Here is a 25,758-nt window from a genome sequence, read left to right as displayed (position 1 = left end):
TCTATGGAGTATTTTTTGAGTGCTGTGTCTCCACATTAGAAAGTCTCTGGTGCTAACCAGTAGGCCACGGCCATCTGCACCACAGACTGACAGAGCTGCCACTGCTAAGTGCCACATTTTCACATTTTTGTCAGGTCCGCTGTTGACAGCCACTTCCCCCCTGGTCTACATACAAGTCAATCAGGTTAAATCCTGCCATGACAGCTTCTCATACAAACTCACTCTATACAACTCCATCTCCACAATCAGTCCTCCAGTCACAAAAGTGATATTACCATGCCAGTCATTACTCAAGATGCCATTTATGTTTTAAAATGTTATTATTATTGCTAATACACACTGTTACTGGCAACACTGAAACAGACATTTGCTCTAAGCTTAGCGGTGTTGGTGCTAATCTGGAGGCCTCATCATCAGTTCAGTGGCTAAAGCTATACATACACATGGTGTTCTCATGTCAGTCCTCTTAGCTTCTATTCCACAGCAGTCACTATTCAGTCATCACAAAGCTACATAATGGAACTAATGACCTCAGTGTTCTGTGGGCGCCATGGAAGTCACAGTATTCTGTTATCCTGTGTTGTCCTTCACCTAATGGACACAGGCGTGGAGGGGCTGCAGTTGGTTGTTGTTGTTGTTGATCAACTGCTCTCTGTTTCTGTTCCTAGAGTAGCCTATTTTCATATGCTTCTGCTATACCCTTCTTCCACACCTTACAATGTATCGACAGCATCCACAGCTACCATTGTATATTGATCTGAGCCCAACAAGGCATGAAGAATTTATCACACAAACAACTCTCATCAGCTAATCCTGTTCAGTCGTAACTAAGCACTGAGACACAATGCCTTGAAGCCTTCAATAGTTTGTTCTTGCTCAGAGGAAGAATAGGAACTTTGATCAGTATAGCTAGTCACATCACTGTACAAAACAACAACAAAAAAAAACACTGATGTTCTCTATGGATAACTGACCCAGGACCAGTGATGGCAGTGGTTCTTGCTCATTGGAAAAAAAGACCTTTGAGTCATATAAACTGATGCTCCCTGTGGGCAACAGATCCAGGAACAGTATCGGTGTCAGCACCAGCACCAGCATGGGCTACTCACCCATAGGGGCTCTTCTTGTAGCGGCCAGCCTCTTTTTCACCCTCCATCATCCACTGCAGGATCTTCCGGGTCCGGTCCAGCTCCTCGGAACCCAGGGGCGTGTCCGTGTTCCACGAGTCCTCGGCCTTCTTCGAGGGACGCTTGGCTAGCGTGCTGCCTTTGCTGCTGTAAGACCCAGACAGAGAAAATTGTGCAGATTTTAAACTAAAGCTGGAGAAGGCAGAGGAGGGGGTGCTTACATTTGTGTCATGCGTGTGACACCTAGCACTGAAAGCAAAGGCTTTCACACTGCTTTGCATAGCATGATACAAAAGCAGAGAAATGTATTCCTTGATGCTAAGGATGCCAGCAGAGCTTGGATTCAAGGTAGTAGTGAGCATGGAAATATCCTTGTTAAAATTTATCTGCAGAAATAAAGCATTTTTCCCTCAAGGGTAAGTGGGAGGAGAATGTGTGGCATTTCTCAAAAAGTCTGACAAAATGTAGTGAAAACGTTGTTATCAAGACAAATGTTAAATCACAATGTGATGGCACAAGGTCTCATAAGTCTCATACGGCGCGTCTCATCTCTCACCCGTGTGCGGAGAGCTCCATGCCCCCGGGCCCAGCAATCATGCCGTCTGCGTAGTTCCTGCTCTTGCTGCTGTAGTGGTGCGGCTCAGCCTGCCAGGCGAAGCCTCCGTGCGTGTCCAGCTGCTCTTTGGGCTTGCCGCCCACCCCTGCCCCTGGCCCCGGTCCGTGCTTGTGGTACAGGTGCATGGGCGGCCCGCCTGCCTCCAACCCCTTGGGTCCGAAGCGGGCAGGGTGCGGGTGCTTGCCCGCCGGTAGGCCCATGGGCATGGGGGTCGCTCCCGGGCCCTTGGCGAAGCAGGCGGCGGCGGTGGCAGGCAGGCCGTCGGGCGAGCGCGACTTGGGCGAGTGGCGGCCGGTGCCGGGCGACTGACACCCGGGCGTCTTCATGACGCGCTGCACGTGCTCGTCCAGGATGCTCTCGGGGTTCTCCTCGTGGGAGTCGCGCGCCAGCGGCAGGCCGTTGTAGGCACACTCGGCGTAGCGCGCGCCGTAGTGGGAGTGCGGCGCCATGTGGTGGAGCGAGGAGGAGGAGGCCGGCGGGAGGCGGTGGCCCGAGAGAGACGGGGCGGCCGACACGTCAGCGTCGTCACCTTCCTCCTCCTGAGGAAGAGGGGACAGAGAGACAGACAGACAGAGGAAAGGAGAGACAGAGAATGAAAAAGGGATAGAGATTAAGATTCTGCTTGTTTACTTCATCTCTGTCCCATTTACTGCACTGCTCCTTGCCCCGCCCCATGTTTATGAGCAGAGCCTCAACTCTGCCAGACTTCCCTCCTTCTTAGAGCTGCAATTATGCACCACACACAATTTACCTCTAAACTCCACACCTGCTGTTCCTTTCCATGAGGCCATAATTACAGAGTACGCTACATCTGCGAACCACAAATTGAGTGGATTTTTTGCATAAGGCACCACTGCACTGTTTTTCATTGACACCTGCTCCTAATATCGTATGTAAACTTAGTTGATCATTCAAAGACATGCTTGTACTTTCCCTAGTCAGAATGCTAAAGTCTGTATGGGGACAGATGGTACAGCACAGTCCAATAAATGAGATATTCTTGCATCTCCTCTACAGCAGATTGTTTCCTTGGAGACAGTCGTTTGAGATTGGCATCTCCCTCACTGTTTTTTCTGTATATTTGTTTCTCAAGACAACTAAACAAATAGGACTAGGGAGACAATCATCACATGCTGTTGCAATCAGTATACCAGCAGGGGGCACTGTTTTCCTTAGAATTCTGCACAAACTGACACACAAAACAATGCACACGTACACATTCACTTTGTATTCCTACTCAGGTACAGCTGTAGGCAAAAATGGCAATAAACCTTGTATAATGATAAACCGAGAACAGAAAAGACTGACCGATTACGATCCACAATTACAGCCTCTCATCACCAGCATGAGTGGACAGGCGTTTTGTGGTGGCGGCCTTTGTGTGTGTGTGTGTGTGGGGGGGGGGGGGGGGGGGTGTAGATGTGCGCCTCATGCATCTTAAGCGCCCCTTCTCCAAGCCTCAGGGCTTAGTCCTCCTCCTGGCATACCCCCCAACCCTCTGCAGCATCCTCCGACGCACCCCCACCCCCAGACATGAGGAGAGGAGAGACTCCAGATAAGTTATGCATGGACGGGCTTTGATGTTCCTTCCAGGTAGTGGGCTATGAGGAGAGGAGGAGGATGGGTTTTCTGATGAGGCTCTGTGCCCCATGCTGCTCCATACTAATCCAGCCAAGGGCCGGCTGATTAGAGGGGCGCACAAAAGCCAGGGCGAGGAATTACAGGTGGACATCGTCCAGACTCATTTTACACATCGCCTCAGAGGACATGAGAAGGAACATGATAGATCCAACTAGGACAGAATTCTTCAAACGGTTCTGCAGAACTACACAAGGAGCCATCAAGGACATAGTCTTGGTTTCACTTGGCTGAGGGTGGCCTGCAAGGTATTCCATGCCAAAAATACTAACGAGTTATGTCGGCTTTCTACCTTTTTTGGGGAAATGGGGCAGCTCAAACTGTGAAATTACACTCACGTGTTCTTTTCACATTATCTCAGCACGCCTGCATGTGGTAGCTAGTTAGCTCTGATTTTGGAAGATATGTGGGAGGGAGCAAAGAGTAGCTACTGCACTACGGAGGATTTCAGTGCTTCACTCACTGAACAAACGCAAACTAAGAGAACAAACATCTGAAAACAAAGAAACCCACCAGAGTGCCATTATTTGGATTTCCACCAAAGGTAACAAGGGTAAAGGCAAAGTTCATCAGTCGGTTCATAACTCACAAGAACTGAGTAGCAGTTATGAGAACACAGAATAATTGACAGTGGTTGCTCATTCAAGACAATGCTCTAAAGGAATACTGGATTTAAGTGAATGCAATGATCACTTGCAAAAAACAGAATTAAATCTATGCATTATGAGAGTTTTGAACATCTTGCAACATAAGACTAGCCATGGAACATTTTGGGGGTTAGATTTTACTCTGGGTGAATCATAGATGAGCACTTTTGGGTGAATTTTGACGTGATACCTTTTTCCTGATTCTTTTCAGAAGGTTGAAAAGTGATTTTTTTTTCACTTTCCACTTCAATCTTCCTGGCAACATGCTTGTCGAGTCTGCCGGCGGAATACTAACAGTCTCCAATCGTGCGTACTACACCTCCAACCACATTCTGTGTGATGAGAGGAAAAGCCTGACATTGAGGGCTTTCAACCGTAATCACATCAGAATGGCACAAGGCCTCCTGTCTGATGCCGAGCTATATCAATTAAATACGGAATGACATTTCTGCCCTTCCAGCTTTAAATAATCCAAGCCTCCTGTTCCAATGAGAGAATGGGCCAAACTGAGGCCAAACTACCTAAATCATACGCCTTGAGACCTAACGCCCGGCTTCGAGTTCTTAGAGGGCTCTCATTTGCGGAAAGCTCAGGCATTCTTTCACGCGCCACTAGACTTCAAGCGGAGTCATTGCGCCAGTACGCGGCGGCAGAGCCCTGGTTACCACCATCGGCACTGGCGGCGGCAGCGTGGAGCGGAGAGCAGGTGCGCCACCTGATGCTGACAGCGACGCCGTGGAGAGAGGAGCTCCGTGAGCCAACGCTGGCCTCCAAAACAACAACAATGATGAAATGAGCGGGCCCTGGGTGTCTGAAGAAGAATGCTTTTCAAGCAATCAGACGACAAATTAAAAACATAGAGCCCATTGATATTTATTTCACTGCAATAATACCAGCACTATAATTTGGTTAACTGGGACGCGTGGTTGATACTCTATAGAAAGTGGTAAACTCAATGGCTTTCAGAGGAAATACTTCTGATCATTCTGCACAAAAAGCCTGTGTGCGTCTAATGAAAGATTTCATTGATGTACTTGTAACATCTACGCAAGATGTTCTAATGACGCTTGTAACATTATGTTTTCGATTAAAGCCTCAAACATGTCAGTATACAATATTTTCCTAAGAATAAGCGTCAACGTGATTGTTTGTTTGGTTAAAATGGGGGAAAAAAAGCAATTCTCCTCTTTGTGATGTCATATTTTGTTTGTGCCAACAGCGATGTTGTTGTTTTGTACTTTCCGGTGCTTCAGGTTTGGCATTCAAACATGCCGCGGGAGGTGTAAGCACACACAGGACGTGGACAGGTGTCTACTGAGAGCCCCTACCCTTTCAACAGCATAATGAACCATAATGATCCACAAGCTGTGTGGGTTGGGCGCTCCCGCGCAGACAGACCTTATGTAGCCTCGATAATAGAGTCCGAAGTGTGACGTAGCGTTTCCATGACTGCAGAATCACTGGATCTAAACGAACTTAAATGTAGGCTATAGCCATTTAAACGTGCTTTACCTGCTAGGCAGCAGCTTAGCCACATAACATGGATTCCCTGGCAGGTGTAATTATACTGTCTCATAGTGTCTCTGATAACTTCACTGCATTGCTGGCAACATGTATAACTGATTTATGACTTGGCACGTGATGCAAGAGTGTGAAAACTGATGTATATTGGGAGGTGGCGGGGGCTGTAGAAGGCAACCTTGATGTCCATCCATGGGTTGGGGAGGAGGGGGGCATTAGAGCTCTAATGAAGTTACCTCTACTTCCACACACACACACACCCCACCCCCTTACAGAAACTACAAAAGTCCACGGTGGGGAGGGCCAATGGGATGGCTGCCAGCTTATGTCTGAACATGTGAAATGGATCTAGCTGGTCTAGTTTACATCACACTCATATTGACATATTTTTGAGCGTGTTGGATGAGCAATATTAGGGAGGTTTTTTCAGGGGAGGGGGCATGATTCTACACTGTCTACCAAACCATATCCTCTTTGACTAATCCTTCTTTCTTTGGATGTTGTAGATGAGTATTAGTAGGCAATACTTTGTGTGCAAGCTCAAGCTCTAAGGTACACCTCAGCCCACTGTTCAGCGCTGCTACTTTCTGACCTGGTATAACCCAGCAGCTCTGTGTATGTGGAGAGAGAGAGAGAGAGAGAGAGAGAGAGAGAGAGAGAGAGAGAGAGAGAGAGAGAGAGAGAGAGAGAGAGAGAGAGAGAGAGAGAGAGAGAGATGAGGTGTGTCTGACTGCGTACCTGCCGGACCCTCTTGAGACGTTCCTCCAGCTTCTCCTGGGCCTCGCGCTCCCTCAGAACGCCCTCCAGCCGGCTGATGAGCTCAGCGGCGAACTTCTCTGGGTCCACGTGGATATCCTTTGGCATCCGGTTTGTGCGCTGGCAAGGAAAGATCCAGAACCTTCACATTAGAACTGAAATACCTGTAGTGTTCCCAAACACGAGCCGGAGACAAAAAAAAACACCCTGATTTGAGAAGAATAAAAGAAACAAAAAAAAAAATCTATATTTTTCCTTCCTAACAACTCTACCGAAACAAACCATGTACTGCACCAACACAAATCAGAATGATTGGCGAAAATAAATCAATACATTTGTACAAAGCATAGCTCGACACACAGTGAACTAACTAGGGGAATAGGCTTGAAAGACAAGAGTGTGTGTGTGTGTGTGGTCGGTGTACCAAAGCAGCGCGGCACAGGAGCAAGGAGGGGGATAGTGGAGGGGAGATTATCAGAGCCATTTCACTCCTCAGTATCAGCACACGCAAACAAAGGCCAGGCTGCAAAGACCAGCGGCCACTGGTGATAACGCTCCCAACCAAGGGTGGGCTGACCGCTCGCTACAAGGTCAGTCCAGTCCACCCCAACAAATGTTTGCAATTTAAAAAATAAGACCAAAAAGAAAAAGAGTAATAAGATTAGTCTATCTCTGCGATCTTGCGCAGCGTACAAAGGGGGTGGAAGGACTAATTACCCCCGTCGTTCGGAATGAACGAAAAAGTTCGTTCAACAGAGCTGGCTGGCTCACGACTGTAAATCACTCCTGATCGCAGCCGATTAGAGCGCAGCAGCCAGCTGTAAATTTAGATCAAAGGGCCGCATTGTACAAGTTTCTCCGCACTCCTATGCTTCTTGCTGCGGTTCCAACCAGAACAGAGGGCCCCACAAAATACATTATTCAAGACATCTGCGAAGGAATAGCAGGGTGCAGCCAAATCTATACTGTGAGGAAAAGCATGGATTAAAAAAGAAAAGAGAAGAGAGAAAAGAACATGCCAAGCTTTCTGGAGACTTTAACGGACAGTCAGAATATATTCATCTGCTTCCATCTTTGTGCTCCTGGTCTCTGCAGAGTTCAGATTTTTTGCTGTCCTTGTGTTTTGCTTTGTTTTTTCTCTCCTCTCAATCTCTGGCCCTTTTTCTTTTCTTTTTTTTTATTTCTTCTACTTTCCAATCCGCACACATCACTAGCCTATGTGCTCAGTGAAGCTGCAACTGCCATCTGGTCTTGACAGCATGTCAAGACTCTGGAGACAGGAGCTGTGGGCTTCACAGAGCACCCCTTTGGGGAGAGGGAAATGTCCTACCTGGGAGGCAGAGAGAGAGAGTGAGAGAGAGAGAGAGTGAGAGAGAGAGAGAGTGAGAGAGAGAGAGAGAGAGAGAGAGAGAGAGAGATACAGAGAGAGACCCCAGAGCAGCTAAGAACAGCACACGGCTGACATGCGACTCAAATGTCAACCACATTACCAAGCGGGCATAAATCTATTTGCCCATTAAAATATTCATCGCCCATTTGAAACGTCTGATATTTTAGATAAGCATCATTGTTTGGCAGGAAAAAAAAAAAAATAACTATGTCAAACCCATAATAGAAGAGTAATACTCTGATCCTTCACTAATTCAAGCCTCAAGAGAGATAGCGAGAGAGAGAGAGATGATAGAAGCAGAAGGAGAGAGAGAGAGAGAGAGAGAGAGATGGGGAGAAAAAGAGAGAGAAGAGAGAGGGGAGGGAGAGAGCGCATAGCTTGACGCACTGCTCTGTTTTGGAGAGGTTTTAAATTGGACCCCCTCACTCTGAGGCTTCAATTAGGCAGGAGCCAGGGAGGCAGGGAGCTGCCGGCCATCAGCACAGCACTGGGTCTGCTGGGGCTCCAGCCGACAGCCCGCAGTGGAGCAGCAATGGCAGAGGCCACACACACACACACACACACACACACACACGCTAAAACAACCCAACACCCTCTCTCTTTCACACACATTTACACAAATACACACACACACACACACACACACACACACCATCAGCTAGCGTCTGATCAAAGGCATTCTGCTGCAACCGCCACAGCACATCTTAAAATGCAGAGAGAGAGAAAGGAGGGGAGAGCAAGAGAGAAGTACAGAGAAAAAACAGAAAAATAGCAGGAGAAATAGATAAATAGAGAGAGGGAGAGAGAGGGGGAGAGAGAGAGAGAGAGAGAGAGAGAGAGAGAGAGAGAGAGAGAGGGGGAGAGAGGGGGAGCAAGGAGAGCTGAAAGCTGTGATTCATGCGGGTGCTTCGCTACACTGTCTGCAGCGAGGACAGCAGTAACTGTACCTGCAGAACAGACAACAAGGAGGAGTGCAAGAGACCGAAAAGGTAGAGAGAGAATAAGAGAAAGAGAGGACAAGGGCGAGGTGGTGGCTGGTTTGAGGACTTACAGGAATATGAGGTAGTGGCACACGTCCATTAGCTTTGGCACTTTCGTGCATCTCCCGGCGATGCTGTTTACGGTATCTGTAGGGTGGGACTCCATCTCTGAGAGGAAACACACACACACAAAAAAGGAGAAAACAACGTTAAAAACAACACTTCAGTGAGCACTTCTAAAGCCAGAAATAACTACAACATTCAATGTAATGTTGGTTTGGCACTCTAAGTAAGGTTGAGAGCAACCCTTTCAGCGGAGTTAGATGACAGCACCATTGTTCAGGTGCTGATCAGGCAGAGAAATCGGGGCTTTTTATACCAGGCAAGTCTGCTTTTAAAAGGCACCAGAATTTTCTGTGGTCAATTTATTCAGACCGAAAACAAAACTGAGTGCTGAAAATACTGGTGTCTATAAAGCCCCTGTCCTAACACAACAGATGTTGGCATTCATCGCTTAAATGCTACAGTGACTTTGTCCGCACAGTAGGTATAGCCTACAATAGCACACTGACACAGCGTCCGAGGCATTATAAACCCTGGAGGGTTTATTTGCTGAATAAACTTAGCCATACGAGTCCCCAAGGAGACTGTGTGACCCTGACAGGGCCTGTGATGTGGATGATGGGGGCCGGGGGGGGGGTTATGGTTTCCTGCTGACAGGAAGCTCTGATGCCGCAGCCACCTCCCGTACACCAACACCCCCTCCCCAAACACACACACACACACACAGACAGTAAAAACACAGCCATCCCGCTGGGTGTGAAGCAGCGAGGGCCGTTGCAAGGGGGGGGGGGGCACAAGGCAAACAGCTGATAATGGCCTCTAATCTATCCCGCTTCAGACATGGTTTTGTCCCGCTGTGCCGCCTTTGATGTTTCCTCGACGCCATTCCCCCGGTGCCATCTCTGAACTTCCGCAAACGACCGCCTCCTCCTCCTCCACCCTCCCTCCCTCCCTTCTTCCTTCCTCTTTTCCCTCCCTCCCTCCCTTCTTCCTTCCTCTTTTCCCTCGCTCCCTCCTTTTTTTCTCTCTCCTCGTCTGCCTCTCCCACTGTCCATCTCCCTTCTTCTTTTTCTCCCTCTGTTGCATGTTCAGGCCCCTCGGGCACGTCCTCTTCCGGAGTGTCTCCGTCCATCCCCGTCTACATCTTTCACAGCCTTTTCTCTACATCCTTTCTTCTTTCCCCCAGCGTCTCAGTCTCCAGTCTCTCTCTTCCTCCCTTTCTGCATCTCTCCCTCTGTACGTGTTTGAGAAGCTACACCCCCCCCCCCATATCCATCTCTCTCTCTCTCTCTCCCCCCCCCCTCCCTGCATTCCACCCCCTCTGTGTGTGTGTGTGTGTGTGTACAGACATCTCCCCCTCTCTCCTGCCAGCACATCCTTGCTCAGATCATTCAGAGGAAGCTCATTTCCTGCCGGGGCAAGAGAAAAACCCGTTCCGTGTGTGTGTGTGTGTGTGTGTGTGTGTGTGTGTGTGTGTGTGTGTGTGTGTGTGTGTGTGTGTGTGTGTGTGTGTGTGTGTGTGTGTGTGTGTGTGTTTGTGTGTTTGTGTGTTTGCCACACCACATCTCTTACAGCATGGTCCGGACTCCCGCTGCAAGTCTCTAAGTATGGGCTGATCTCTCTCGGAGACGTGCCTCACCTCGGAGCCCGCCGACACACGGGTCAGAACTTCCTTCCGGAAGAAATGGGGGTGGACGAGGGTGGTGGAGAGAGGAGCCATGGCATTTTCACTCCAGCTCAAAAATAGCAGGACTCATTTTCGTGACGTGGGCGTTTCAGCCCTCAATTTCCACACTCATCAAAGGGAGGCCGGATTAGCATGAGCACGCTTCACAGAATTGCTTGCGATGTCGCCATCCGGCATGAAATCAAAACGATTGGACAAATTTGATTACTAGCTCGTTCTTTAGCCCACGTACTGTATTACACTGCCCTTTCTGATAGGTGAGTGTGTTCCTGGGGATCGCTTTTTTTCACCTCCAACCTGTCATCCACCTCCAACCTGTCATCCACCTCTCGTCACACCACCGCAACTTGCCTTTTTTTAACTAGAATACGTTTCCACTGGGTGTCGAGGGGAGCTGGTGGGGGGGTGGGGGATGGGGAGTCAGCACCTTAAAAGGAAACTGGCCTCGTCAATGCCTTCAAATTACACTCCGTCCACACTCAGCCCACGGCCCCCTGGAGCACCGCCCCGTCTCAGGCTCTATAATTAGCATAAGTAATGACATTTAGGAGCTTTCATTGGCATGAGTAATGAGCAGATGGTGGTCTGTCGAGGCGAGGCAAAAGGCTTGTTCCTGTTCCCGGATCAGTGTGTGTGTGTGTGTGTGTGTGTGTGTGTGTGTGTGTGTCTTGGCAATCAGTACATGTGTTTATGGGGTAGAGGGAGGTGGCTGGCAGGTAGGTCTGCCCACCTCTACTCTGCTGCTTTAATAAAAATGCTTTGAAAGATGTTTATTTTCCTCCTTTTTTTTGATGGTATCTAGATCTAGCTTATGTTGTACTGTAAGCCAACTAGCAATAGTTGCTCCAAGCTACACCTTACGATAACATACTATGCTTCTCTAAGCTGAGCAGTGACTGCGTTTCCACAAACATTCATAGCAGGCGATAACCAAGACAGGAATAATGACACCTACTGTTAAAACAAGTGAGCTTCATTAAATTGAAAAGATACTGTGGTCATGTGATCAACCTAATTAATAGAGAAAATGTCCTTACGGAGCTACAGTGTGTAAAGTCAGGTGTGTATCACTCAACAGTAAAGAGACTCCTACATTTCTGGTCGTAGGAGCACATAGTATGTTTTTGTATGCTATTCTGCTGTGCAATTCATGCTTATTTTATTAATGTACAAATTGTTTCAGAAGGACATTGATGCTAGTTTGATAAGTTAGCTAGATGGCTAACCAATACTCATGGGTTGCTATGAAAAGGCAACAATAAAACACTAATCAAACATCAGCCGAAGCGTGATTTTATCTGCCCAGAAAAGCTTTGGGAGCAGCTACAGGATTGGTAACTGAGCACAACTATCAGTCAGGGGCAACATGTGTGAGAGTGTGTGTGTGTGTGTGTGTGTGCATAGATGAGGATAGATAAACTGTAAGTACTTACACACTGCTGTCGGTCAGTGAAAGCGTGTCGGCGTCACTGGACATGCTCTGCTGCTCGCTGTCGTTGGCACTGGTGGCGGGGGCCATAGCGTAGCCCGTGTTCACGTAGTACGGGTTGACGGGCTCCCTCCACTGACTAGGCCTGCACGTGGGGGCAAGGACAAAAGGGCACGCAATTAGGTATGGACAATATAGACCCTTTCAACAATAAAAACAAAAACAATGCCTGAACGTTCTATTTGGTTCCCAATCTACTTCCTCTGCATTAAAATAACATATGGAATGTTAAAACGGAAGCCTTGTGGGGCCAACTATGATGCTGATAATGGAACTCTCTTGAAAGGGTCAATAGACTTAAAACTATAATGATTTCATAGTATTTAATGCAGTGTTTCCCATACAGTGACTTATTTGTGGCGGCCCACCACAATATCAACATTGACCACCACACAATGATTTTCCAGGTTGAACTAAATTGTGCTTAAATCTGGTGAGCATCATAACCACACTGCGCTAATTTGTTGTTAAAAACTGTTGCATTCAAGTTAATTCTGCAAACCTTCCACCACAAATAGAATTCAATTCTGTGGGAAATACTGTAATGTATGTAATAATGACAAACTATATGAAATATGCTATTCAACACCCTTTTTTGCCACAGTCACATGATCAGCATACAGTCTTGAGAACTAATTTATTTCACAAATGACTAAAATTGCAGTGAACACGCAAGCACACATTACTATAATCATACCAATTACATCATGGATCTGGCACTATACGGCATATTACGGATGATACTATATGGCACAACACCAAATTCAAATTCAGTTCATTAAAATCATTGCTGTACAATTTAGATCTAGAACCATTTAACTATACATTTGTTCATCATTCAGTTTCAGTTGAACTGAAATAAAATGTACTAATGTTATTCCGAGGGGCAGGGTGAGAGTCTGCTTACTAATGTCTACCACAATCACCGAGTCATTTCCTCCAGTTTGCATTATGTGTTTTCTGTTTCTATCCGTCTACGACCACTTCAGATAAATGCCAATCCATGAAAAATGGCATCTGAAAAAGATGCAATGTTCAATATGTGTGTGTGTGTGTGTGTGTGTGTGTGTGTGTGTGTGTGTGTGTGTGTGTGTGTGTGTGTGTGTGTGTGTGTGTGTGTGTGTGTGTGTGTGTGTGTGTGTGTGTGTGTGTGTGTGTGTGTGTGTGTGTGTGTGTGTGTGTGTGTGTGTGTGTGTGTGTGTGTGTGTGTGTGTGTGTGTGTGTGTGTGTGTGTGTGTGTGTGTGTGTGTGTGTGTGTGTGTGTGTGTGTGTGTGTGTGTGTGTGTGTGTGTGTGTGTGTGTGTGTGTGTGTGTGTGTGTGTGTGTGTGTGTGTGTGTGTGTGTGTGTGTGTGTGTGTGTGTGTGTGTGTGTGTGTGTGTGTGTGTGTGTGTGTGTGTGTGTGTGTGTGTGTGTGTGTGTGTGTGTGTGTGTGTGTGTGTGTGTGTGTGTGTGTGTGTGTGTGTGTGTGTGTGTGTGTGTGTGTGTGTGTGTGTGTGTGTGTGTGTGTGTGTGTGTGTGTGTGTGTGTGTGTGTGTGTGTGTGTGTGTGTGTGTGTGTGTGTGTGTGTGTGTGTGTGTGTGTGTGTGTGTGTGTGTGTGTGTGTGTGTGTGTGTGTGTGTGTGTGTGTGTGTGTGTGTGTGTGTGTGTGTGTGTGTGTGTGTGTGTGTGTGTGTGTGTGTGTGTGTGTGTGTGTGTGTGTGTGTGTGTGTGTGTGTGTGTGTGTGTGTGTGTGTGTGTGTGTGTGTGTGTGTGTGTGTGTGTGTGTGTGTGTGTGTGTGTGTGTGTGTGTGTGTGTGTGTGTGTGTGTGTGTGTGTGTGTGTGTGTGTGTGTGTGTGTGTGTGTGTGTGTGTGTGTGTGTGTGTGTGTGTGTGTGTGTGTGTGTGTGTGTGTGTGTGTGTGTGTGTGTGTGTGTGTGTGTGTGTGTGTGTGTGTGTGTGTGTGTGTGTGTGTGTGTGTGTGTGTGTGTGTGTGTGTGTGTGTGTGTGTGTGTGTGTGTGTGTGTGTGTGTGTGTGTGTGTGTGTGTGTGTGTGTGTGTGTGGCCCATTGAACACAAACCCGTGTAGTGTGAGAGAGTGAACATAGGGGGTGGGCAGGAGGACACATCTCCAAATCCAGCTCAGAGGGCAGGAATAGGCCACGTCACAAAACTGGACAAGCACAGCCGAACGAAAATGGCCTTTCAGCCTTTCACAGATGAATGTAAACCTAGGCTCTGGTGTCAGAGAAGGCCTCATTTGGTCTTATTAGTGGCAACCGGAGGGTTCTCACCTGACTCAGGCTCTTCCACTCTGAGCACTTGGCCGAGTGTGCTCCCCTTTAAATAATGTATCTGGGTGGGAGTTAGGTTCTCTCAGCTTCAAAAAAAAGTATCCCTGATGCAAGTTCTCATCTGTGCTTTGCCTGGCTACTGCAGATTTCTGAGTCTACTTCAAGCGGGGAGCCTGTTCCTAGAAGAACTTTTTCATCAATCATGGCCACGATGGATGGCCATTAAAATTGCATTGAGTTCATGGAGATTAAAGATGTAAATCAGAGCTGTGTGTGAGCTTTCTGGGGGACTCAGAATTCAGTTTTATAGCCTAGCATAGAAAAGTAGTGAACGTGTAAGCCTAACATTAAAAAGTAGATACATCAAATTACCACAACAAAATCTTTGGTATATGGCTCTAAAGCTAAAAGGGTTCCAAACCACTGGTGTAGAGCATGTCCATCATTTTAGGACAAAAAGCAGTTGTTGGTCTCATTCAGGACGGAAATCAATGCCTTCTACTGCACCTAAAAAGGCTTTGTGAGCAATGGCACATCGAGTGTATTCAGAATGTTCCTAAAAGTCTTCATGTAACACTGCTTTTGAGACATTTGATAGCTGAATAGGCCTGCACAAGCTCTACATTATTTTTCTCTTTCCACTTGCAGATGCTCCAGGCCACCAATTCATATTTTGCAGAATTGCTGAAAACTAAGGCCCCTGTCTACAGGTTACCCTCATCCCAGCGTGTGTGTGTTTGACCCAAGCACCTGCCCCTTTCCTCCACAGTTCTGCCCGTATCCTTTCTCTGTCCCCGTCTCATCCATCCCCTTCTCATCGTACAACAACCTGTCTGTCTCTGTGTCTGTCTGTCTGTCTCTGTCTCAGGCCAGCATCAGGCTGATGAGCCTCTCTTTCTGAAGCCAACCTGTTTAAAGTGTCTGTCTCTTAAAATGGATTATGCAGATTTAACACACAAATAAAAAAATAAAAAAATAGTGTTTTCTGTAAAAGAACACCCAATCTGAACCAACAGCCTTCCACTCACAACCAATGGAGCCATTGGCCATCAACAAAAACAAGACAGCGGGACTTTTGTGAGTTCACTTCAGAGCCAACTCTTTCACAGAATAGTAAGGAGAGTCTGGAGAGAAAAGGAAACCTTTCAAAATGACACTAGTTGTATGTGATATAGACCCTTTCATCAATAAAAACAAAAACAATGCTTGAACGTTCTATTTGGTTCCCAATCTACTTCCTCTGCATTAAGATAACATATGGAATGTTAAAACGGAAGCCTTGTGGGGCCAACTATGATGCTGATAATGGAACTCTCTTGAAAGGGTCCATACATAGATAGATAGATAGATAGATAGATAGATAGATAGATACTTTATTGATCCCCAGGGGAAATTCAAGGTCTCAGCAGCAGCATACATACAACACAAACACATTCTTTAACAGCAGAAAGAGTAATTAAAGTATATAATATAAAAACACAACTAAGCAGTAAGGACAGTAGAAGATAAAGAATATGCAAAATATACTAAAATACAAATTATACTAACACTTAATACAATATATAAAAATATACTAAAATACAAATTACAAAAATACAAATTATACTAACACTTAATCTAAATGCATCATATCCCTAAAATAGGCCAGGCCATTCCCCATAGACATCTAAATATTCATTTCACAGAACGATCCATGAACCATGTTCACACTTACAAATGTACCAAAGTGTACATGGCATGGAGGCTATGGGATACTCTACTGTACACCCCCACACTACAATCTTCTCTCGCCTCAGGTTTAATACCGTAAGATGATCCGTGGCCAAACCGGCTGAACATAAGCTTTAGCATCTCACACTATCCTCAAAAACTCCAAACTTATGGTGGAACAAAGAAAGTTTCACCCAATCCATTGGCTAGAGTTTTTGTGTGTGTGTGTGTGTGTGTGTGTGTGTGTGTGTGTGTGTGTGTACACCTTTCCACTTCTCACTTAGTTTGAGTGACCAGAATCTTAATTTCATAAATACAACTAGGGTGATTATTGATACAACCAGTTTGTGATGATATCCTATTTTGTAGAATTCTTATTCAATAGAATAGAATCAAGTTATCCAATATGACATATCTGATAATAACAAGTTAAAAGCAAACACCTCTGATTAATCATAGAGGCCTACTGTTTTCAAATATGAACCACACCATTTTAAATCTTTTCAAAAACATTTTATTTTAAAATGCCAGAAATGGCAACAGAAATTCATTCATAGACGCTGACAGTTACCTTTTTTTGAGCACCGTCTCAAATGTGAGAGTTACTGACTGAACACAGGAATATAACAAACACAACCAATTTACGAAAGAGATCTCAGGCTGACTAGTAAAAGGTCCCTTTGTAGCAAAGCTTAGGCCTTAAGCTTAATAGCACAGAAGTTCAGCCCAAACCAACACAATAAAGAGCTGAAGGACCTGCTGCATCTGACACACACACACACACACACACACACACACGTATGCCTCCTCCAAATATACACCACACCACACCACACAGTTGCGTTACGGTGAGTGAATAGATCCAGCCAGCTCCTACCTGCAACTTCAGCCATTCCACACCACAAGGCATCTCTGTGTGAGCAAAGACCTTATCTCCACTGGGTCACTCAGACAGTGGGAAGCTAAGCCTATGTTTGTGTGTGTGTGTGTGTGTGTGTGCATCTGCAAGACTGAGAAGACAAACACTGGGTATGAGCAGTGTCCCGCCCCCGGCCCCTCGGATGAGATTTGGGCCTTTGGGCCTTTGTGTATGTTTACTGGACCAGAAAAGTCACTTTTACACTATTTATTCCACTGTAATGAGCTCCCTCTTCATTCTAGTAGCCTCGGTTACATGCTTAGCTTCAACCAGTTAGCCTCGCAGGTAAGCTGAGCGGACTCATATAAGGGTGACTGGTGGACAAACTGACTGGTCAACCAACTTGCCCAAAACATTCTCTTCCGTGCCCCTGGCCAGCAGGACATTCCTTACGTGGAACCCTAATATGAGGGTCCTCATGGTGAGAGGCCGTGTATCTGATATCTGGTGTTGTTGTTGTTTCCCTTGACTCTGTGTGTGTGTGTGTGTGTGTGTGTGTGTGTGTGTGTGTGTGTGTGTGTGTGTGTGTGTGTGTAAAAAGACTGTGTACTGACTAAAGAAGTGAGGGAAGCTCGAGCCGGGAACGCCTGCACTGCCTCTGGTGATTATTCTGCGCTTTCAACCATTCCAAGCTCCACTAATGATTTAAGCAGCAGGCATGTCGATATTCCGTGGATCACAGGGAAGCGCGGCAGCCAGAGGAGGGAGGGAGGCTTTCAAACCTGCACTGGTGCGCTGGCGCTCTCACACATCTTTTCCATTTATCTCCAAAACAAAGTCTTCTGCAATCCACACGGGGCTTATATACCTTTTTTTCCCAGACATCCAGACAGACCCAATCCATAGTGCCTTCACTACACAGTAGTGAAAAAAGTACACTCTCCAGTGGCTGAACGATAGCAATTTATGCCATATTAACATAATGCTATGCAATGACTAAATTAAGATGCTGCAGTGTTTCCCATACATTGACTTATTTGTGGGGACCCACCACAATATCAACATTGACCGCCACACAATGATTTTCCAGGTTGTTCTAAATTGTGCTTAAAATCATAACCACGCTGTGCTAATTTGTTAAAAACTGTTGTATTCAAGTTAATTCTGCAAACCAACCACCACAAATGGAATTCAATTCTGTTGGGAAACACTGTGCTGCCTCGTAAAAAAAGAAAGCCTTTACAATTCACAATGCAATGACCAGTCACTCTGCAATGAACAAAACAGAAACATGTAACACAGCGATGGAGGGGGCCAGAGCTGACCCATTAAGATGAAATCCCTGCATCTCTTTACAGCGCCCCACGGCCATCTCCTGTGTGGAAAGGAGCTTGATGCACATTTACAGGAAGCCTTTACCCAAGATGTGAGATAACTTCAGGGCTGTCCCAATGATTACGCCTGCCCCTTTGCACCTTGGGAACAATAACTGGCTCTTTGCGTCACCGACCTCCTTCCAGAGCGGCCTCGTGCTGCGTCCATCGAGATTGTGGGTGATCGATTGATCATCGTCGGTCAAGTGCTGGGGACCACAGGTGAGATGGTGGACGCCCGCTATCTGCCCACTTAAGAGCATTAGCTTCAGAGGAATCATGCCACAATGTGGCGATTAGTGGTGAAAGAACAAGGTGGTAGGAGTCATTAGAAGGCCCTGTTCACTTTGACAGCCTGCTGATAGCATCAGAGGGGGGAGTGTATGCGTTTCGGCAGAGCTTTTCTCTCTCCCCTGTGACTTCCCACCGTATGACCCCTGTGAAAGATAGTGACAGAATGACCACAGGTATGCTTGCTGGGGTCACAAATCCATGTTACAAATAGGTCTGAAGACAGCTGAAGATAGTAGTTTCTCAATAGAGAAAAATATGACTTTCAATCCATCTCTCATCCAGCTCCCGGGAAGACATATGACTTATGTAAAATTTAGACCTTCAAAAAGCCCGAAGGCGAGTCCTAAAAGGCTATTTAAAAATTAAGTGTCTTTCTTGCAATTCGAGCCAAATACTTCATCTACTGAAAAAATCATTACAAAACATCTAAAAAATACAAGTCTCTACCCAATTAATCCACGTCATAACCATACAAAATGGGATGGAGAGTTGCCATGGTTTCAGAACATTAAAGTCACAAGTTATAGCCTGTTAGCAAATGCCCTGCAACACATTTTAATACTTTAAATGTTGTACAACAGTCCAAACCTTTTCTCTGGGCTTATTCGATGTTAGAAAACTGGCTAAATAAACCAATACATTGTTGAACAGTGAAGACAGGAGTGATTTTTTAAAAAGAAGACCCAAAGTTCACAAACATTTAACATAGACCATACGATCTGTGACATTATTGAATAACAGACACAACACTGAACCAAAGCTGAGCAGGGTGAAATACTGTACACAACTTCTCCTTGTTAGTAAAAACAGAGACTGGCAGAGTCTATAAGCTAACAATCTACTGCAGAGACGAGATTTGAATGCAGGACTCAACTTCATCCCTTTTTATTTTTCTTGTCAAAATAACGAGGTGCTACAACATCTCGTTTTATTGTCTTTGAAACTCAAGGAAACCTTTGCAGGTTGCCTCTGCTCGAGACATGAAAGCTCCTTCCAATTTACACATCAAAACAATTCTAAATAAGGAACAAAAGAATTTCAAACAAGTTTTTGTTGTTTTTGTTGGAGAGAGATTTCTCAGGTCTTATGGGTGTTCTCTGTTGTGTGTAAATCACTACTGCAAATCTGGATTCCTTTTGGGAAAAGAGTAAAAAAAAAAAACTCCTTTCCTGAATTTTCAACAGATGTCAAGGATTGTCTTAAGACAGTCAAGGGTGTGAGGTGAGAGAGAGAAAAAAACTAAAGAAAACTGGGTCAACTTCTAGGGATAGAATTCCGGAATCTTCAATCTCCACACGCAGCACACCGCCAACAGTGAACAGAGCTGTAAAAGCACATCTGAGGGGGAGAACTACAATGTATTCCTTAGTAATATACTGGGCCTTTCTGTGTGCCCATGCAAATCCCTCCTCCAACTCATCCTTACCGGCGCCATCATTTAAGCCTTGCTTTGGTAAAGATAAAATGCATTAACTCCACATTTGGGAGAGTGTTTTTATGTTGATATTTGTGTTCTTACACCACTGGTAAGAGAGCTTTGTAATCCACCACAGCATAGCCTGCTCAAATGCCCAGATGCACAGCTTTCTGTTCCAACAGGACATGGATTAGAGACTTAAGTAGTCCCATCCCACAAAATCCCATTCCATTAATGTGTGGCAGAGGCTTGGATGCACAGTTGGGTTGTTGTAAATTTTTACAGCTAGACTGACTCCATAGATGAAAGTATGCAAGATGATTAGAAAATGCCTTCTCGACATTCTTCGAGCACAATGAGCACCAGATAAAATTGGAACAGATAAATGTCTTCAAAAAGCTGCTTGGAAAACCTTTCTAGCACAAAAGCCCTTCATCAAGTAATGATTAGGGTCTGTTTGTGTTGTCTTTCTTAAAGGCTTTTATATTCATCTGTGACCCGCAGCAAAATAACAGATGCAAAGATATGGTTTCATAATCATTTCACCCAAGCTCTTTTTAAGTGTAGGGAGGGAGGGAGGGAGAGAGAGAGAGAGGGAAGGGAGAGAGAGGGAGAGAGAGAGAGAGAGAGAGAGCTAACAGCTTTGACTTTCGGCTTCTGCTGCTGCACAACGGCGCTCCATTTCCCAGGTTCAAAAGAGGAGCCGTGTTGTGCTTTTCACTCGGATAGCTTTTGCTCTGGCATAAAAGCCTGCCATTCATAGGACACCTGCATGGAGAAAACAAAGAGCAGCCCTGCTTCCACAGCTCAAACAGCCAGGCCCGACCCAGTCACCGCCATGCTGCAACAGTCACAGGTACTTAAGGGCCTCAGCCTACACCAAGCTGCTCTCATCTACACTGCTCGGTAGGAGCATAAACTCTGAATGCCTTTTAATTTCCACTCCACGTGATAGCTTGCCATGAGATGAGGGAAGAAATGCAACCATACTGAAATCTCTCAGAGCACAGGGCTCCCCCATAGACACTGGTTTTGACTATTATATCAGGCAGCTCAAATGCAGCAGCACAAGCATTAGCAAAAACAAGCTCAACAAGCTTATCACAAATAGGCCTATTTTTCAAAAAACTACACACACATTTTAATTGTGTATTCCAGAAATTACCCTTGACTCATGCATCGCCTCCTGACGACCATACTATAATGGACCATAACCCTACTAAAAGTCACTCAGATGAAGCAGCTTATCACATCATATCTTTAGCTGTTTATCCCATTTTATCTGCTCAAATGCCCAGATACACAGCTCTCTGTACCAACACAACACAGACTTGAATCCTTAATATCGAATCACAGTATTTATGAAATCATATCTCACCATATCTTTACTGCTTAATGAGTGCAAGTGTGCAAGGAATCGTGACTGGGGAAGACCTACCTGTACTCCCGGCTGTCCTGGTATCTCTTGCTGCTGGCCACCCGCTGTGGGGCCGTGTCCAAGAGCAGCTTCTCGGTCAGCCGACTGCTGGGTGTGGGGTCGCTCTCGGGCTGCTCATCCAGCTCTTGGTCGCAGCGCCATTCCTCATCCTCGTTCAGGGTGGGCAGGTAGCCCGGCAGCACCTTGCCGTTCCCTGAGACCGAGCTCTGGTCACTGTATAGCTTCGGGCTCTCGCCACCTGTCCTTGTGTATTCCAAGTAAATGTCCGACTTGAGGAACAGAGGGTAGGTGTTCTCCTCCATCATGGTCTGGATCTCAGTCTGGGCCTGGTCGAACATGGCTGGGTCAATGTGCAGCTTCATCACACAGTCCTTGATGAAGCTCTTGGTGGCCGGCTTGATCTGTCGCGACACAATTCCGTTGTTGTCCAGGATGTACTTGCGGTAGATAGCCTTGGCCAGCTTGAGCTTCTTCTCGTCGTTGCCATCGCTGGCCTCCAGCTTGCGGAAGCCGCTGCAGGCAAACCAGAAGTCCAGCATGTCGGCGCAGTCCTCCTGCTTGAGGAACGTCCTGAACAGGTGGATGCCATCCTGGTCGTCAAGGAGCGAGTGCAGCGACTCGGCCCATTTCAGGTAAGGGGGTGTGGGTGAGGCACTGCCCTCTGGCTCGTAGCCCAGGTCAAGGTCAGGCCGTCGGGGTGTGGCCGTGGAGGCCTCACTCCTCAGGCTCTCACTCTTGGAGGCATAGAAGCCGTGGCTGTACTGGCGGCCATCACCCGACACCAGGTCACCCTCCTCACCTGGGACAGGGGGCCGAGGGGCATCCTCAGTGAAGCTGCCCCCAAGGTCCACCAGGTAGCCCCGCTTGTCGTTCACACTCATGCTCAAAATGTCCATGCACACTGCCGCCCTGGTGCAGCCCCGGAAGAATCAAATCCAGACTTCCACTAATGCCACAGCAAAAGAATTCCTCCTGTTGAGCAAAAGAGAAAAGAAGACAGTAAGGCTGCCGCTCACAAATAGAAGAAATCTAAATAGGTAGGCTACACTAGTGCCACCTTTGTACAACTGCCCACGACCTGAATTTCACCACCAACACATCACATTTTATTCGTACTGTAAAAAAAAAAAAACTATGCAAAAACTCGCCACTGTTTGAGGCATTTTTTCATGAGCAATTACCTTGGCATGTATAAACAAATGTTGACAGCGGGCTACATGGTCACGCTTTTATCAGCGCCAACTGTGTTGGTGAGGTAGCATGCTTCATGGGAAGGCAGCTTGCTTGTTTTACACCAGAGTTCCATAAGGCTGCTTTAAGCAGTGGCCTAATAAATCATCCACTAATTCTCACTAACAGTGACTGGAATCGTTGTAGTTAATCAGAAATACTACAAAATAATAGCCAGGGAAACAACAAAAGCTACCAACACATTATTTGGTTTAACAAAGTTAAGAGACTAGATCACATTTTAGAAACAATAAGATTTTTTTTATTGCTATGTTGATTTTTCCTTCAGATTATGGCATTAATTACAATATTATGAATGCATCCATGCTCAAAGCATGGGGCTTAGTGATGGCATGCACCGCAGAGATCCCAAATCTGAGCAAGTGGCAGAGCATAAGCCAACAGTTTGCAGAGCAGAAGCTGAGGTACTGTAGCCTCACAAGGACAGAGCTTTTTCAAGGTTAAAAGAGAAACTGCGGGGTGCAGGCAGAGCACAGTCTGCCATGGCTGTAATGATTGCTACTGTGGTGGTGTGCAGTACAAGCCTGTTTGATCATATCAGAGTACGACCTTGGGCAGACTGAGCCCACAAAGAACAAGAGAGGGAATACTTTGACTTTTTCACAAATTAATAGATGAACAGCCCAATCTTGAATGTGTGTTGATAGATGAGGATCTCTGACAGCACTATAATATCTACTGTGTGCGAATCACATATTTTTATTTAAAGCCTTAGTCTATGATTTCAATTACATTAAATGATCCACAGGTGAGCAAAGTAAAGTTACAGGACAGCTTTACAACATAGTATCTTTGGTAAATTGTTAAAATGTGATACAAAGTATCTGCCTAGTTGTTACATCAAAAACACAACCCTGGATAGAAGTCCAGAAGAGTGTAGCCTACAGACTCGGAGTAATATTGATGGGCTATCCAATAACAAGATAATAACGCCAAGACTTAATGTTACCTATGATTAATCCGGCATAGTCCTGGGTAAACACAAAGTCAGCCAGCAAACGAGAAGGCTTGTTTTTCAAGCTCACAAGGAAGCACTTCTAGGCACCATGTCAATCTAATGCGGGCTAGCGAACTAAGAAGCAGACAGGCTAACGTAACCTTCTCCAACAACGATCCATTCGGAGAGTTCACCATGTTTAACAAGAAACAGCAGCATACATCGACCGATTTTAGTTATATTGATCATGAAAATATATAAGCTGTTAGATATCCAGCTGACTTCCGAAGCTCAAGAGCTACACTAATCTTGGAAGCTAGCTCGCTAACTTGGCTAGCAAGCTAACGTTAGTTGTGAAATGAACGTTTGATCTGAGAACACGTTGCACTGCTTGTAAGACCTTTTAAAATGCAGCTAAAGGTAAATAACGTTAATCATTCCTCCTCGGTTTCACACAACGCCGGTGTATGACCATGCAGATTTTAAACCAAACTGTTTACTTGTGTTTGCTATCAGCATTACAACACCCCCTTCACTACCCTCCCGATTGCTTTGAAGTGAGCCCCACATTCATTGCATTCATGTCTTGGCCTCTGAGTCTCAACAGCACAGCAGCAGAAACGGATGGGGGAGGGGAAAGTAGAAACAAACTCCACACACATAGCCAGGCCCTTTCGTTGCTAACAAATCATACAACTTTACAACAATATTAACAAACTTAACAAAGCGTGTGGAGAAAAGAGTCAGTGACATCTATGTCTACGTAAACCATTTTCTTAGCCTCGGGTAAAATGCTCGCGATTAAAAGAAACTCCTCCACGAATTTGATTCAAACACAGCGAAGCGATGGCACATTTCATCTCTGGCTACCGCAATCCCATACCCGAGTTAGGAGAAAAAAAAGTGTCTGGTACTTTACCTGTGAAACCCTACTTTCCGTTTTCGAGTGCATCGGGATTACTGGCGTATGCTACTAGGAGTGAATGGTGTCATGGATGCGAAACATACGAGTTTAAAAATAACAAAGAACACAGTCCGTTCTCCACCTCTCCATTGCTGTCTCTCTCACTCCTGACTGTGTGTGAGTAGGCTATGTGTGTAAAGCGAGAATGGAACAAGAGATGTGCAGCGCCGCGCGCGTTCAGAAAACACACTGCCGCCTATCCAAAGGGAAAAGGAAGGAAAGGAGGGAAACCTGGAATTAGAAGAATTAGTTCCTCAAAATGCACGCATGGTCGCGCATCAATTTGTCCTGCTGTATCATATTGCTAATCTCGAACAATGATAAAGTATCCAACAGCCTAATCAAATGAGTGAAAACATTAAACGCCTGTCCTCAACAACAACGGGCAGCTCACATCAGGCAGAGAAAAATAAAAGCCGTAGGCTATCTTGTCTTGTATTTCTAGGATATGTTTGGAGCCAACGCAAATATCAATCTATTTAATATTTCTCATCACTGGTCCCGTACTGTCCACGAAGAAAGCGGAAAAGTGTTAAGAATCCGTAACGCCTGTGGCTATGGCTATGGCTACTATTATGGCAAATCACCTGAAAGACAGCAGTGACTATTTACATAGGCTACATAGCCTACATAGCCAACATTTTACTAATATAGGGCCAATATGATGATCAGATATTGTCGAACAACGACAAAAATCTGTGTTGTCACAAAAAATTAATTTTGACACAAAATGATGCCACAAACATAACCCACTTCCAATTGACCAGATTGTCATAGGCCATGACTTTTTTGTGACCCATATGACATCACTTTTGACAGACTAATTAAAATGGTCTGAATCGCATCCTACAGCAGGCTCTAACGGTCATTATAGTGCTTAGTTCTTGAGGGCCAAAAAGAACTTAAAAGGGCAGAGGTTATAGCCTATGAGGCATAACCCAGAGACAAGGAAACGTGACGTGTGACCATCAGATTGTTTAAACCATGAAAAGTCAACTAAACCAACTGCTTGCAGGCTATTGACAACAAGAATGCATTAATTCCACGTGACAATCTTATCACCATTGATATGATGTTGACTTTGTCATTTGTATCTGCACATATCTGATAGAATTTGTAACATGCATTTCTATGAAATTCTAAAGTGAGTCTCACTGATTCATACAATACATTGCTTTTAAAACGGACTTGACCTTCTAAGTCTGTTTGGAACCAAACAGACAAATAGAGAATTGTTCTGAATTGTCCACAGAAATGTTCTGCATGTTTTAAACACAATGGACTTGGTGCTTAAACATAATCAGAAGGAGAAGCCTGTCATGCTGCCAAA

General features: G+C 45.6%; 1 protein-coding gene across 9 annotated transcripts in view; it reads right to left on the bottom strand.

Annotated features, from left to right (window-relative positions):
- Positions 1–25,758, bottom strand: part of axin1 (axin 1) — a 47,967-nt gene that overhangs the window by 7,228 nt on the left and 14,981 nt on the right. For 5 of the 9 annotated variants that reach the window (XM_048245894.1, XM_048245891.1, XM_048245896.1 and 2 more), the window contains 6 exons: positions 21,277–22,248; positions 11,859–11,999; positions 8,747–8,843; positions 6,288–6,425; positions 1,684–2,282; positions 1,110–1,274 (listed from right to left, as the gene is read on the bottom strand). In XM_048245894.1, coding sequence (XP_048101851.1) covers positions 1,110–1,274; positions 1,684–2,282; positions 6,288–6,425; positions 8,747–8,843; positions 11,859–11,999; positions 21,277–22,172 — 2,036 coding nt within the window. In that variant the 5' untranslated portion in view covers positions 22,173–22,248. Of the gene's footprint in view, positions 1–1,109; positions 1,275–1,683; positions 2,283–6,287; positions 6,426–8,746; positions 8,844–11,858; positions 12,000–21,276; positions 22,249–22,457; positions 22,734–23,476; positions 24,000–24,383; positions 24,556–25,758 lie in introns of those variants that run through there. The other 4 variants (XM_048245890.1, XM_048245898.1, XM_048245895.1 and 1 more) reach the window with 3 other exon arrangements.

This window comes from Alosa alosa, chromosome 6, assembly GCF_017589495.1.
Source record: "Alosa alosa isolate M-15738 ecotype Scorff River chromosome 6, AALO_Geno_1.1, whole genome shotgun sequence".
NCBI classification, from domain to species: Eukaryota; Metazoa; Chordata; class Actinopteri; order Clupeiformes; family Clupeidae; genus Alosa; species Alosa alosa.
Note: the sequence above shows the minus strand (reverse complement) of the source record. Positions and strands in the feature narration are given on the sequence as shown.